At 39.2% G+C, this 16,872-nt stretch overlaps 1 protein-coding gene across 1 annotated transcript in view; it reads left to right on the top strand.

Moving 5' to 3' along the window:
* Positions 1-5,671, top strand: part of LOC117252443 (corticotropin-releasing factor-binding protein-like) — a 94,001-nt gene extending 88,330 nt beyond the window's left edge. The window contains exons 7-9 of the mRNA XM_033619333.2: positions 435-589; positions 4,213-4,333; positions 5,078-5,671. Coding sequence (XP_033475224.1) covers positions 435-589; positions 4,213-4,333; positions 5,078-5,232 — 431 coding nt within the window. The 3' untranslated portion in view covers positions 5,233-5,671. The remainder of the gene's footprint in view (positions 1-434; positions 590-4,212; positions 4,334-5,077) is intronic.
* The last annotated feature ends 11,201 nt before the right edge of the window (positions 5,672-16,872 follow it).

Raw genomic sequence — 16,872 nt, 5'->3', positions numbered from 1 at the left:
ACAACACTTAAAAGTCATTAATCTCGTCTCCAAATCTTGCAGAACAAATACCACTCAATAATATTTATTCAAACATTCTCTCATCAGCTTTGATTGGCACGGCTCCTTCACCACGAAAATGTCTCTAAATGAACAACATGCCTGCAGGAGTAAACTGTTCCGACTCCTGTTGGTGCCTGTCTAGTCTACCATACTGTTATCAATTCAGATTTCATTATTTTCTTATCTTTGTCATCAGAACTGGAATTGGATTTCCATGCTCAGCCCTAATTGTGTCCCCTCCCCGCAGTCAGCCTTGATCATGTCCAATTTGTGACATGAGGTGTCAGTAATGAGTTTCTCTGGTGACGGGGAACTGTTAATTTGAAACCTCTCCTCCTGTATGTGTGTGCGTGTGTGTGTGTGTGTGCGTGTGTGTGTGTGTGTGTGTAAAGCCTGTAACATCATGTCTCAGAGTCCAGAGGGCAGCTTCACCATGGTGATGCCACACCAGCGCAGGAACTGCAGCTTCTCCATCATCTACCCTGTGGAGATCCGACTGACAGATCTCAGCCTGGAGCAGGCCAAAAGCAATGAGCTCAGCCCGCAGGTGAGACACGGAGACAGACAGACAAACAACTGCTTTTTCTAACTTTGGAATTCTTCTTTAAATGACTCAGATAGGAAGACGTCTATCTGTGTATCAGTCATATTAATCACATGCACATTTGTTATCACAGCTTGACCTAATCTTTTTTTCCATTTAGTAAAGTTAACCATTAAGCTCTATCAGCCTCTGGTCAAAACCAACTCCATTCACCTGGATATGAACCCAAATCAATCAATTTCCCCTACTTAGAGAAACAGTTGACCAACCAGAGCTTCATAGGTGTGATTAGAAGTAGGATGTCATCTTCCTACATACTGTATCTACTCACTTAACTACTGTATATTCATAAAAATAGCAAGAGACTAAAGTGAAATAAAATTCAGTCTCAGTATCAGGCTACTAAAAAAAAACTTTTATAACTTATGTGAGCATTTTGCGGGGGGAAATATTTACATATAGTGACCCTAACACATTTAACTTATTGTTTTTATTGCAGTAAGATTGGTCTATAGTTTCCTAATCTTAAAGGAATAGTTAAATAGTTTAATATTTTTCAGGAGACGTTAGCATAGTTTAGCTCAAAGGCTGAAAACTGCTCGTCTGGGTCTGTCAAATGTTACTAATCCCCCCTGTCAGTACCTTTAATATCTCATTTGTTAAATTCAAACAAATACAGAAGTGTAAAAATGACAATATGTAGTTGTAGTAACAGAGCCCGGCTAGCTGTGTCCCCCTGTTTTTAGTATTTATACTAAGCTAAGCTATCCGTCTTCTGGCTCCAGCAGCATATATTGGATATATATATATATATCTGTATAATAAATGTTACCTTACACACGTGTGAATCTTGTCAATGTTCATGTCAAACTCTTGGCAAGAAAGCAAATACTCATATTTCCAAACATATCAAAAGGTTCCTTACTCATTTGTTTTATTTAACCTATTTAGACCTTATTCATATTGTATTAACCATATATAGATATGAAAATAGAAAATGATCCATGGTTTTGCGGAGTTGTCCAAAATCAATGTTCTATTTGGCAAATCAGTGCCGCACTGGTGCTGTGAGTGATTCTGTTGTCAGATATTATCCTGCTCTAACAGGTGCAACAAAGTCTAATTACACTTCCATGGCAAAAGGTCTAATTAGGCAAATTGAAAACACCTGTGTGGAGGCGCAATGGCTTCATAAAGGCTTCAATCAGCTGTTGTCATCAGCAAATGGGAGGGTGAAATTTTTGTTAACCCTTTATGCTGAATGTTCAATCAAGTTGAACTCTGGTGTAAATTGTAATGAAACAGTTTAAATTGTAGTAAAGAACATTTGAGTCAAAACATTTTTAAAGCGACTATAATCAATAATGACAATATGACAGGTTTCACTTGTGTGAACTTGTTTTCAATCTGCAGCTCCCGACTCTGCTTCAGGAAGCTTTATAGTGGCTTTTAGCTCATTGTTCATCAGTAAATATTCACTTTAAGGAACACCGCACCCACAAAATGACCATTTTTATAACATTTACTCATGCCGTGTTACCTTGAGTTTGTGAAGAAAACTTTGTGTTTCTTGCGTGCCTCAGTCGTATTGTCAGTACTTCCTAAACACACACATATTTGTCAAAAACTTGATATTTAAATTGAAAGGAGAGTGAAACTTCAGACTACAACACTAATGTTTTGGCACAAATGCTTGTATTTGGAAAGTACTGCGTGTACGGCTGGATGAACAAGACTTGAATTATACTGCAAGAGTTCTGTGAGAGTTTGGAAGCAGATGTTTTGTTATAGTTCAGCTGTTGCTAAACCTGGTCCCCAGTAAATCAATATGTTCGCCATTTTTCACTGAGGCATGCAAGAAACACAAAGTTCTCTTCATGAATTCAAGGTATCATGGCCGACTAACTGATTGACAAAAGGTCATTTTGTAGGTGAAGTATTCCTTTAATGGTTCATAAACTTTCAGTAATGAACACCACATGACATCAAAATCCCTCAAACTAAAGAAGGGCAGAAATTATGTAAAACATGTTGATTAAAAACCTGGACAGAAGAGAACGACTCCTGCAGCTGGTCTGACTGTTGACATTATGATAAACTGTAAGGGCTGCATTTGTTGGGCCAAATACAACAACCTGACACTTCTACAGAAATGTTGTACATTTTTCCGTTTCTGAGATGATTTGTATGAACTGTTTTACAGGCACAGCTGCATGTAATCTTATTTTATGTAAAAAGTATGCTTTGAAAGAAAATATGATGGACCAAGGTACCCTTTAGCCTTAGAGTATATAGCAACAGAATATCAGATTACTGCCTACGTGATAGTTAGATAGAACCATCTGTTAGCAGTGTTTATAGTAACTGCTTTAATGCAGTGGTTTCTCAACTTTCTTTCAATAATGTTCCCCCTTTAAAATATTTTTTCAGCCAAGTAGCCCCTGACCTGTGTGGGGAAAAAAGGCCTATATTAAGACGTACAATACAGCATTGTGCCATCAGTGTAACTAAAAAACACTGACATGCTTCCTTTTAAAATGTTTAGAATCTGTCAATAAATTCATGGCAGACCATTTTTTGTCACCAAGCAATAACACTAAGACAGTAGTTGAACTAAACTGCATCTTTTTGATAAGCTGCACTTACAGTTTAGTGATCAAGAGGATGAAGCGGTTAGAAGATGAATGAAAAAAATCTCACATACTCCTCTGCAGTACTCCAAAGTACCCCTAGGGGTACGGAAACCCCCTTTGAGAGACACTGCTCTGACATCCTGAGACCCGAAATTTTGTTTGGTGTGCATTTTCAATTTTTCCTAGCTATCTAAGATTAGTAGGAACTTATAAGTATAAAAAAAACCCCTAAATGTTGTCAATAATAATAAGCCCTAATGTCCTCAAAGGAATGCTAATAAAGTCCCAATGTCTGCAAATGATGTACTTTCTAATGAAGAGTGTCTTAACTTGTTACTGTTGCTAAAATTGGTCACATTTGTTGACCTTTCAAACTACAAACATTATTAATCATAAATTAAACAAGTTTCGACCATAAAATGTGATCAGGTTTTGGACCTTGTCCACCTTTGTGTCAGGATCAGCTGCAGCCTGACTTGGCAGAGATGGCTGCCATCTTGTTTTTACATGGATTAGTGTATTGTGGTCTTACTACCACTAGATGGCCCAAAAAAGTGTCCACAAACAAGGACGAGAGATCTAATTCAAGCAGAAAGATGTATAAGGTCAAGTAAACCCAAAATCTAATGTCTTCATATGAGGACACAGGATCTCAGGAGGGTAATCAGTACCACACATTAACCGACAACATGCAGACAAGCTGGGATTTAAAGAAGATGCCCTGCTGAGTTTTCTTCTAACCAAACATGATTATCTATATTTTCAGGACAGATATTTCTCACCAACACAGATGAAACTTTCTTCAACATTACTTGTGACTACTTTAACTACTAGCAATGTGCCAGTAGACACAAGATACAAAGCTGTTCATCAACACAGTGCTCCATAGCGCCACTAGTGGGGAAAAAAAAAAAAGAACTTATGTTTCCTGCTAGCTTTAGCTGCACTTCAGCACGGAATCTAATGTTTTTTGTTTGTTTGTTTATGTAACAGAGGCAGGTATGGACAGGCTGTTCGGGGTCTGGTGACTATGTGGAGCTGCTCGGGGGAAATGGGGTGGACACCTCGATGATGTTCCCTGTAGCTGACCTCTGTTTCTCCCTCAGTGGGCTCGGTGAGTCTGAACCCCTCCAGTTTCCCTCCAGTGTGAATATGTGATTATCACTGTAACAGCAGGTTTCCGTCAGAAATATGACTCCTTGTAATGGACAATGATATGATTTGCTATGCTATGCCTGCAGATTTTCACTGAAAATTACCCTGATTTTAAACACAGTTTGGCACATTTCATCATACTGGCAAAAACATTTAAACTAATTTCTGGCTGCATATTATCGCACACATTAAAACGCTGTTCACTAGTTTTACAGCAGGGTCCTATGACGAGGTACAATGGTTCTCTCGTGGTGAGGACAGTTCAAAATATGCTTCCAATAATATAAGTTCTGACAGATGATACTGCAGATAAGTCCTTCAAAATACAAAAATAAAAGATCATTTCTCATGGTGAAATATTTGCCATGCAGTTATGTATTTTACAACTTGATTTTCACCTTATTTTAATATCAAAAATTGAAAATATCTGGAAAAAAAAAACAAATGTAATTAAAGATGCACTATCAAGGCTCTTTTATTAACATGGGAATAAAATATTCCTACATTTTGAATCGCAATATGCAATACTACTGTACAATACTATAATATTTTTATTGACTTATCTCGATTGGTGCAATGCTAAACCCTTCACACACAGAACAAAGACACACACACTTGTCATAACCAGGCTAAGAAGGACTGGCTGGTGACCAAGAATGTGCTCCAGTGTAAAGGATTTGTTTTTCTCTCTCTGGCCCTTCAGCCCAGATGAAGATTGGTTGTGATAACTCAGTGGTGAGGCTGGTGTCCAGTGGGAACTACATCAACCGTGTTTCCTTCCAGTACCGACTACTGGAACAGCGTGAGCTCCCCAAGACCCGAGAGAACGCTTTGGATAACTTCTGCTCTGTGGAATGAGATCTCACACACACACACACAAACACACACACACACTTATAACTACGCACACACACAATCACACAGTCATCCATCTCTTTGTAAATACACCAGTTTGACTAATGCCGTTAATACATATTTTGTATTGTATTGCCAAATCTTTTATTTAGAGACCTAATTTTGTTTCGCTTTGATCGTGGTATATTTATTTGAAGAATTATATTTATTCGTCTCAAATTTATGGAGGATGTTGGATTTAATTATTTTCTTTCTAGTCGTTTGTCAAGAGAATCTGTTATACATTACATTTCTTGGCAGGAGCTTTGATTTCAAACCTTCCTCTGTTGTTCTCAGTTTGTATCAGTTTCAGTATTCTTTGGGAGGTTTTACATCTCTGCTTTCTCCTCTGTTTATATTGCCTTGATTATTTAAAAATAAATATGACTTGCATGATAAAGCACATTTTCAATGTTCTGCTTTTGTGAGTCAGTCTGTTTCTATGAGGCTTCTTCCCTTTTGTTATAGCCTAGGACTGCATGTTCAGTTGGTGTTTGTTTCGTCCATTTTAATCACACAACCACAGATCTGAAAATGTGGGATTGTTCTTCAGTGAAACAGCACTGAATACAGCATGTGATGTGCTTGTGTGGTACTGGGTATTTTATGTTTATTTATCAGGCAGAAGATTTTTTTTTTAACAAAACTGTATAACATTTACATACCAATGATTTGCCTTGAGAAACAACTGTTCTCCACTGTTAGTTTTGATCGGGCAGTTGATAAAGGAGCAGAGATTTTTAAGTCCGTCGGGAGATTCAGATCTTGCATTTTTAGTCAGGCTAGTGACGCCGCCTTGGTCCGGACAAAAATATCTCATCAACTATAGGATTGGCATGACATTTTAAAAAGATATCCATGTTCCCTGGAGGATTTATTTTAATAACTTAAGCAATTATCTAAACTTTTCCTCTAGCGCAACCAGGAAGTTGAAATTTGTGGTTTTAAGAAAAATATCTCTACAGCTACTGGAAAGATTGCCATGAAATGTGGTGCAGATGTTCATGTCCCTGTCGGGGTAAATTGTAATAATTTTGACGACCCCTTAACTTTTCATCGAACAAAAGCATCAAGTCCACATTTCTAATGGTCCAGTACTTTGGTTTATGCTAAATGCTGCAAACTAATGACATTTGCATCAGCCTCAGGCCCTCAGCTTGCCTGTTTCACTCTGCTTCCATCTTCAGTCTCACATTGCACCCACTTGAGGTGATTTCTGTAGAGGAAGAGGATTTGATTTTCTCTAACCAGGTACTAGAGACCAATGTATCCACCTGAATCAAATGTAATTTTATGTCCACACCAATGCATAGCAATGCCAACATGACTGTTTTGCTAGGCTTTTAAGAGTGAAGAGGATGTTTGAGAAGACATGTCCATTTAGTGCAGCTTCGATAGGAGCCTCTATCTCGTCTATAGCGCTCGCCATTGTTGTAATTACTACTCATTGGTTGTGGTGCACCACTGGACAACAGTGTTCGTCCTGTCCCAGATCCTAATTGGCTACTTTAGTCCCACCGTGTCCCTCAGTGACTGTTAATTATTTTTACCAAGAAACTGCTGTTTCATGTCACAATGCCAGATGAATCGGTCAACTTGATTGCGATGGAGTGGGCAGATTCAAAGGTCTGGACCCAGGCAAGCCCTCAACTGTACTTTCTGATAATTATTTTAGCAGGCTAACACACAACACCAAGATGGTGAATTTGGTAAGCATTGTACCAATCTCAGAACCCATCGGCTATTGTCTGAAGACAATAAGCCTCTGGGGATTCCAACTGATCCAGTGTAGCTGACGGATATCTGAGCTAAGAATGTTTTTCTGGCGCTGGTCATTTAGGCTAATCTCTGTAAACAGATATTTGCAAATAAGATATTTTAAAGTTAACTCGTTATGAGACATAGCCAGTGGGTTCAGAGATTGCAATTCGGCCAATGCATTCAGCATCTCGACACGGACTGTTTACCTATCATTCAAACATTATTAGTCAGTACTATTCGTCTACAAACGGAAACCAGAACACTTCCGATACCAAAATCATGTCCCATTGCCTACAGATCTGCACACAAATGCAAAATCTGTTCATAGAAACTAACCTTATGCTTGCTGAACAGTAGTTAGCATTTTCATTGTGAACATGTTAGCGAGCTTATTTAGCTCAAAGCATGACTATGCCAAACAACAGCCTCACAGAGCCGCTAGTGTGGCTGTGGACAATTTTAGTCTTGTTTCAATCACAGATTTTTGCTGCCTTTCATCCATGGTGTTAAGCTTTGATAAACACTGTGTGGTATGATAAAATGTCATCCCGGACGTTGAGCAGGTGACCTTGACAATGAATAGTTTGCCTCTGTGGCAGATGCTACAATGAGCCGCTTCCTCAGTATCAATATTCATGCATAGACAGATAAACCAAGACTCCGAAAGAATAAAGTGTAATCTTAGGTGATATACTTGCAGTGTAGTCAGAGATGACATCATTGCTATAACCTGCAGGGATACGTGTATAAATATATATACATACATACATACAATGTAAATATGTATTCCAGTGTATTAAAATATGTCCTTGGCAATCAGTATTAAGCAATGACGCATGCATTTCTCTTCGTTTTTGTAATCCAATCTGTTCCAGAGACAAACTCTGAAATGGCTTTCATAGTGGTTGATCATTGCTCAGAATCATAATTAAAAAGACCTAATACTGAGTGCACAGAATAATACACCACAGTGTCCTGAAACTGTGGAAATACAGGTTTGCTTGTGACCCCTCTCCATCACAGCCCTAATCTCTTACATACTGTACAGCTGTGGCTCCTCAGTCTGAATGAATGTGCAGCTCTTAATGGGATTATCCCACAAGCCTCAGTGCTCTTATTCCCCTCGACGTCCTTCTAACTGGCTCGCTTTTGATCTTCTCCTTACGTGGAATTAATCTCAAACCTGCTCAACCGCGATGATTCAATTAACCAGCGGATGTCTTTTTTTCGCTCGATGTGTTGCAATTTTCAGTCTTCATTAGAGAACGAAACGCACTTTGGGTGCCATCGAAAGAGATAAAGTCTGATTATTTGTTTCTAGCACTGAGCACAGCTGTCTTGAATACTCTGTAATGTATTTATAGTGGCCTGTGATGGTGGACTGGAAATTAGTTTGTCACTCGTAGGGCTAAAAGGGGAAGATGAGATGTGACCCTGTAAGGAAAGAGACATGCTTGCGTTAGTAATAACATTGACGTAACAGAAAGCGGAAATGATGCTTATTTAAGATGTTATTCACACTGGACTGGTTAGGGAATACACCACAGAGAGAAATCTGTTACTGCTATTTCATCATTCTTTATTTCACTTTCTCTTTAACTTTCCTGAGATCTTTTCTCCATCAGTATATTTTTTCTATTATAGTTTGTTTGGGACTATTAAAGATATTTTAGATCATAGAGTCAGACCTTTCATTTAGGACTTATACATTAACAAGTTGGCACCTTAAAGGTCAGTCCACCTTAAGAGAGCCTGATTAGGTCTGAATGGGCTCCAGGTGTAGCTCATTCATGCTACTCTATATATATATACGCCATATGCAGATTCTCAGGCTGCAAAAACACTGCTCCTCATTCCTGTGGCGAGTTATGTTGGAGTGTATTTTCAAGCTGTGTCCTGTGTTTCTTTGATTTGTATGTTTTGGTGTTCTGCATGTAACTTCTAAAATGATTGATGTTTCATTGTTGTAGGCCAGATTTTCCCTTGACAGCCAGCACAATCCCTGGGTTTGATGTCTCTCTTAAAGAGGTGAATGCCTGGTCCTGCCTTAAGTGGGAGCTGATTTAACCCTTTTCATGACTGATAAGGTAAAACTCATGACTCTCCTTTAATATTTCGGACACTCTACTTTAATTTTTTTGGTAAATTGTATTTTTGTCTTGTTTTCTTGCAGTACTACCACTGTTTTGCCGAGGGGTTATATTTTTTTATATATATATATATTTTTAATATACTTGATAGTTTGTAAAAGGTTATATTAACAGTATAGGAAACAGTAGACGACCCTCTGAAATGGTATGAATGTAGTGGAGTAAAAGTCCAGTATTTGTTGTCTATGGATTGTAAACCTTTTGTGCATTTGTACTTTTTTGAGAAATTAAAAAAAAAAACAAACAATAGTTTTAATTGTAGGCTACTTAGGCTTAAGTATTTTTTTTCCATCTCTAGTTAAAAAAAGTCATATTAAACAGAACTGTTAGCATTATTTTACCTCAGCATAGTTAAAAAACAAACAAACAAAACAAAGCGGTAGCTGATTTAATGCACCACCCTACCAGCATGCTACGTGACCCAAATCAAATACACCCAGGATGTTGCATCACCAACAGGTGCACACTGGTTCAGGTTAACATGCTTAATGCTAACATATTCATGGTGGATCCTCCAGCAGTGACCTCTGTGCTCACTAAGGCACTTTTACCTTCAGTGTGTGAGCACCTTTCTGCTACTATTGTTTATCTCTGATGTGACTGAAGAGCTTCATTCAGCTCAAATGTTGGAAAACTTGATGACCACAGTGAGACTTCTGCTTTAGGGAATGGGCAAGCAGTGAAACTGAACAAGGAGTATCTTGTAGAGGACTTTGTGGTGTGCAAAACTCACTGAACGTTTTGACAGGTGAGCACAACATCACACTCATTTTTGTTTCTCTCCACAGAGGAGAACGTCAGTAATGGGCAGAGATGGGGACTCGAGTCATTCTGACTTGGACTCGAGTCGACTCGAGTCGCTGTTTTGATGACTTGTGACTTGACTTGACAAAAAATAAAAGACTTGAGACTTGACTCGGACTTGGAAGTTAAAGACTCGGGACTTGACTTGAGACACGATGACTTGAATGACTTGAGTGTTATTCACATCAGGTTTTCAGTTTGAATATAAAATTAAATTAATTTTAAAAAGGGCCGCAGGCTGAGAATGGCGTTGTCATGACTAGATCACTACCCTGTCAATCAGTCATGCCCTCTCTATGTACCTTACGTGTTTATTGGAAAAACACGCCCTCTTATATCAGATAGGCATCAACATGTCAGCGGGAGGGGTACCGAGAGTCATCGGTTTGGTGGAACTTGTTTTTTAATTTGTTTGCTAACATTAACCCCAAAAAACGTGAGCGAACATTCCGACCGGTTCATCACAAGACCGGCTGTACGTTTTATGAACGAGCAACACAGGGTTAAATGAGCTAAATGGGTGATTTTGGCTGCTGCCTTGGGTAGTGTGTGTATGCGCGCGTGTGTGTGTGCGCGCACGCATGGGGGTCGTCCCTGCAAAGTAAACATTGCAGCGATGAAGTCAGTGTTTACTGACAGTTACTTATATCTTGTCTTTTCACTTTATCAAGATCAGATTCTGCAGGTAAAATTACAATAATAATGTGACTTGACTTGGACTTGACCTATTACAGGACTTGACATAACCTGTGACTTGGACTTGACTTGACCTATTACAGGACTTGACTTGACTTGACATAACCTGTGACTTGACTTGACTTGACTTGACTTGCTCAAGAAAAAATGACTTGGGACTTACTTGAGACTTGAAGGTTAAGACTTGAGACTTACTTGAGACTTGCACATGTGTGACTTGGTCCCATCTCTGGTAATGGGAGGCAATATGTTGTTTGCATGTGTGCACTACATGTTGTGCAGTCACTGCGCTAGTCTTTCTAATGTGTTTTTGTGGCTGCAGCCTTGGTGGCGTTTATATTGTTTATACATCTCTGTGTTGTCTTCTTTAGTGTTTTAGTCTACTGTTGATACTTCAACAAGTGTTGGGTTAATTAGCTAACTTTATGTGGCTTAATAATGATTTTTGCGCTCGCCGCTGTGTCCAGTTGTTATTGTCAGTCATTTTTGCTTAAATGTCTCTCTTCTGGTCAGTTCTTGTGATGTCAGACTGAGGAAGGCGGTTAATTAATAATAAGGAATGTACTGTTTGTGTGGACGTAGCCTGGGCATCTGTGTTGTGATGTGTAATGTGAAAAAGAAAACACTCCATCCATACATTAGGTCATCTACAGCATCTGCAGTTTGCAAACATACAATAGCAGTAGATCAGATTTAATTTTCTGTGGTATCATCCAGCTAAGCAAGAAAAACATGATCTCAAAATTAAAGTGCAAGAGCAGCCAGAACAATCAGCCATCTATACTCTTTTACCAGACAGCTCAGCTTATGTTGGAAGCTGGAGCGGGACTGGCAGCAAATAAATTCCCACTGATATGTCAATATTAACATTTTACATGCCGGATGGAAGGAGAGTTACTTTAGAGCAAGACAAATAGTGGTTGTAAGCGTTTACGTCCTTAAATGAGCATCCATTGGTGAAAACACACTCACTTATCTACTGCTCAACACATTAGCTACCAGTTTATATATATGACCTCGGCTCTGTGGCTCTCTGTGCCTCTTTACAGAGCATTAAATCAATCTACTTCACAAGTTAACATCAGCAACTGACCCCAGAGCAAACATATCACAACAAATTACATACGGTACAGTGTTCACACACTGCGTATATGTGATTTACTACAATGTATCAGAGTGTGGGAATTCTCAGCTGTTATATGTAAACCATGACAATAATAAACAATTTGTCATGTTCATTAGTTTCATAATGTTAGTTAATTGACAACATGACTCTAAAGTTAAATTTACAGTATCTGAGTGTGGAGATCCTAATGCGCCATCATTCTTTTTTGCATTTATGTGACTCATAGAAAAGACAGACAGACTTAATTAGCAGTATAGATTAACTAGAGGTATGTCAGAGTTCATTCGAAAATGTGATGTTAAAATCAGGTTTTTATGCAGGGTTACAGATAGGTTTTCCCAATAATGTAACTTTAACTTCCCGTTATCAATGACGTGAAGCAATATTAACTACAAACATCAGAGGATGACTTGCCCGAGTGCTGTGAACTGTGATGAATACAGTTTACACACAGCCATAGAGGAGTTATTCTCCGAAACTGGAGTGATTGCACAATGGTTAAACCCCAGTTGTTTTGTTTTGCCTTTTATTTTGCAGACCGCAGTAACTTCAAGAGTGACTGAACAAAGGAGTGTAAGTTTATTTATATGCAGTCACTGTGTAATAAACCACTCTGAGCTGATAATCAGCTGGGTGTGGTTTTGATCTGCTCTTTCAGAAGTGCACACCGGGTCAGTTGGTGATTTCTCGGCTATGACTTCACTTTAAAAAATGTCCATTAATTACATAATTGCAATATATTTACCCCAGTAAATCAAACTGGGTTGCTGGTCCGCAGCTTTTAATGTAGCATTTTGTTATTCTACATCAGTCATAGCTGTTATTTTGTACTCAACTTGATTGTGATTGCATTAGATTTACCTAATTTTACAGGCAAAACACAACCTGTAAATTCTCAAACCAAAGTTTGCACCCAACCCTAACACCATATGGGCTCCTTACATTAAAATACAGCTTCTATACCAGTAATGGAAGATTCTTAAGAGGAAGATCAATCAGAACAAGCTCTTGAAAGAATTCTGTAATAACATATTCTATGTAACAAATTGCAATATTTTTATATGTTATATGTTTAGATTATCTGAACAGACATAGCCTAAAATGAGAAAACCGATGCACCCAAATATTTGTGTGCTTGGTTGGTTGCGAGATGTAGATTCCACTTACAGATAATCTCACCATTCTCAAGAGTTTGTGTGCCACTTTTTGATTTCTCCTGTACTGCCCTCTACTGCCTGTTTCAGTAACTACACACATGACGATGCATGGTATACTCACCAGTTGAAGCACCAAGCAAGTTCTTCTTTCCTCTAATATATAGCTTACATAAATAAGATAGCTACAGTTTTCCTGTATGAACATAATTTTGCATTGTTGGTTTTTTTTGTGGGGTTTTTAGATTCTTTTAAAAGGAGCTCACAGAGTCATACTTCTGGCAGTATATGGAATGTGAAGGGAAAAAGGTGTGGCAAAGCTGTTGTTCAAATATGAGCAAATATTGACTAATTGTCAGGAGTATTTTTATTTTGTGACACCAGTTCACTCTCATTACATTTTGTTTTATATATACACATATTTTAAGAATATAAAGTGTCTCTTAAACATGTACAAAATACAATGAAATGGCACAGCACAGATAACCATCAGAATAATTAAAGAGTGCAAAAAGCAAATTCTTCGTAATTGTCCAAAAGGATTTTAGATTTCACAGTCTACCCTCAAGGGTTCGAAATATCTTTCAGAGATCACCAATGCCTCAAAATTTCTTCAATTACCAGGATTTTGCCTCCTCGTTTAAACACTCCAGGCACCACAGCAGATTTTTACAGCATTAAAATGGAAAACCGAGGACGTTAAGCCTCAAATGAAGAGTGTAATGATGGCCAAGGGTGCTAGAAGTAGAGGGACAAAGACTCCAGCGTGTTTTGCTCCATTACACAAGTCTTCAGCGCAGCATCTGACACCCACAGAATACACGTTATTGCAAACATCGCTTCTCATGCATTCTTTGGTGATCATATTTTCAGCAACTGCAACAAAGAGAGACAGGAAAAGTTCCATTAATAAAATATGTGATGAGACACAGAATCAAAGCTCAGACTACGCAGATCATATTACACAGAGGACAAAATATCAAAGCCACATGTGTTTGTCAATTCAACTTACCAATGGTGGTGGCACAGCGGTCGTAATGTGTAGGACAGTTCCATATCTGAGTGCAGGTGCCGGGGTTTGCGCTCCAGCAGGTGAAACATTTTAAGCCACACACTGCAGGCAAAGGAAAAGGCAAAAGTGTTCACAATCATTGATAAAAATGAGCTCAATTTCTGCATGAACTTCTGTGCAGATTGTTTATCTTTAGTGCCCTTACCTGCTGACAGCAGTGTTAAAATGAACGCCAAAAACACACAAAGCTTCATTTTGCGTCTTTGATAAAGTAAGAAAGTGCAGAGAATTGAAAACTTGTCAAGACATCTGATGTCAAATGAACATTATCCACTTCCTTGTTGGTTTTATAGCCTCAAAAAAAAGAACCCACCACATTGGCTAAATACCAATAATTAATTGTTTGGGCAGTTCACATAAGGGGAGTGTCCACCAGCTATCCTTTAATGTTCATCATTTATTTGCACAGTCACACCAATTCATCATCAATTCATTTTTTCAAAGGAATTCCAGAGTCAATGAGAGTTTACGGAACTTGAGCTGAAACTCATACGCGAACTGTGTTTCTGTAAAGCATTCATCAAAACCACTTGAGCCGTCGGTGGTGTAGGTGAGACTGAAGCTGCCACACCTGGAGATGTCAATGTGTAACTAATCAGTGTTTATACAGCCAGAATGACTTTGGAAGAATATTAATTTCATTGCTATAAAAACGGCCTCTCTAGGCCTCTTGAAAGTACTATATACACTGATGATACATTTTAAAGAGACAGTTAAGGGTCACGTACCTGTAGTGCTCTTTATCAATCTAGGTAGTTGCAGTGTGAGTTGTAGAGTGTTTGAGATATCGGCCATAGGAGCCTGGTCTCACTCCAAAGTCGTCGAAATCTGGCGCTTGGGCAGTGACTTGCAGTGTCAGAAACCAATGAAAAAAGGCATCCTTTAAAGTCAGCATGACATGCAACAGGTTGCACTTATAGTTTGACGGCGCCTGGCAGCATCAGGGGGAAATGCGGCGGGACAAGGATGAAAGTTAAGGTGGTGAAAGTGGGGCTGGGGTGGTGGATGGGTCCAACAAACAGACTTTCACCCAAGACAGTGGTGTTCCCGTCCTGTAAGATTCTAAAGCGAAAGCCTGCTTTTTTCCCTAAACCCAACCAGGTGTTTTTTGTTGTTGTTGTGTTTTGAAAGAAGACAATGCATGTAACAGGCAGAACTTGACATGGTGTCCCAAAACGTCAATAACCAACACACCCAGGGTACCTTTCATGTCCTATCTGGATGTGGAAAGTCCATGACCAAATGTAGATATTTGACAAGGACATTGTGAGAATGTGTTGGCCATAGAGATGTCTGCATCTACTCCTAGAAGGGAGTTTCGTGCTCGTGATGGCTTAAGATGGAAACATTAATGGCATCCTCCTCAGCTGAGTTGTAATGTTAGCTAGCTCAGTGGTGCTAGGTGAGCTAGCAGTAGATGCACGCTGCAGGGTGATACTGTTGGCAGGTGTAGTTTGGTAGAAAGGAAATAGTGCCTACATGAATCTGCTCACAACAAAGTCTGTGGATTATCTTAAGTAACCAGATCATAAATCCTGGAAAGAGACATCGCTGTTGAGTTTTTCTAATGTACTTTTTGGCACTTTAAGCACCACAAGCTGAGTGCCATCTAGTTCTATAATAGTCGAGAGAAGGCAGACATCTCCAACACTCAGCAACTCACACCAGAACAATGCAGACTGATAAATAGGTAAGAGGACAAATATGCATTTTTTTCTTTACTGGGGTTAAATGTCCCTTTAGGTGGTTGAAAACCCCAGTTAAACATTACTATTGGTTCTGTGTGAGGAGCAATCTAATGATTCACTATCCCTGCACAGGAAATCCAATTTCAGCATCCATCAGATAAATCCTAGCCTCATTTAGGTTGTAATAATTACAGCATTAATTCTTGACTAACACACACTCATACACACACAGTTTCTGAGCTGTTCAGCGTAGATCTCTAATAGCATTAATAGATCTACGTCATTAATCTGCTGCCAGAAAAGGAAGAGCAGCACCATTCACCCAAATAATTAAAGCACTAATTTCTCATGGCAGGATGCCTTTATTTATAAAGTATAATCCCCACTTCTTGCCTAAGCATGTAAATAAGATAAAAGTGGCAGTGTTATACTGCAGTGTCGAGCAGGCAGCCACCTCTGTTTGGTCTGTCTGCTGTCTGCAGTAATAAGCTTGGCCTTTCACCCATGGATTAAAGGCCTTGTATAGGAGGTAGGTGAACGCTGAATGACAGGTGAACTGTAAGCTCATGTGGAGTAGACCATTCTCTGTGCACTTTTTAGCCCTTTTTTAATTCCTGATGTTATTAATTTCTTTTTCATCGTAGAATATACACTTACTCGCTTCAGTAACAGTGGCTTAAGTCTTCTTTGTTAGTCAGGACAAGCAGGGGTTGGGCACTTGATTATAGGGTTGCAAAGGTCGTGACATTATTGTCCAATATAGCTCTATCTTATTAAGTCTGGCAGTCGGCATGACTTAATACCAACATCTCTGTCTGAGAGAGAGGAGGAAGTAGTGAAGCTGTGGGAGGTGTGAGTGTGCACTTGAGTTGTGCTTTCTTTCCTTTCTCTCCTGTGCAGAGTTTGCATGTTCTCCCTGTGTCAGTGTGGGTTTTCTCCGGGTACTCCGGCTTCCTCCCACAGTCCAAAGACATGCAGGTTAATTGGTGACTCTAAATTGTCCGTAGGTGTGAATGTGAGTGTGAATGGTTGTCTGTCTCTATGTGTCAGCCCTGTGATAGTCTGGAGACCTGTCCGGGCTGTACCCCGCCTTTCACCCAATGTCAGCTGGGATAGGCTCCAGCACCCCAATGACCCCTTACAGGATAAGCTG

Source organism: Epinephelus lanceolatus, chromosome 9, assembly GCF_041903045.1.
Source record: "Epinephelus lanceolatus isolate andai-2023 chromosome 9, ASM4190304v1, whole genome shotgun sequence".
NCBI classification, from domain to species: Eukaryota; Metazoa; Chordata; class Actinopteri; order Perciformes; family Serranidae; genus Epinephelus; species Epinephelus lanceolatus.
This window is presented reverse-complemented; position numbering and strand designations above follow the sequence as displayed.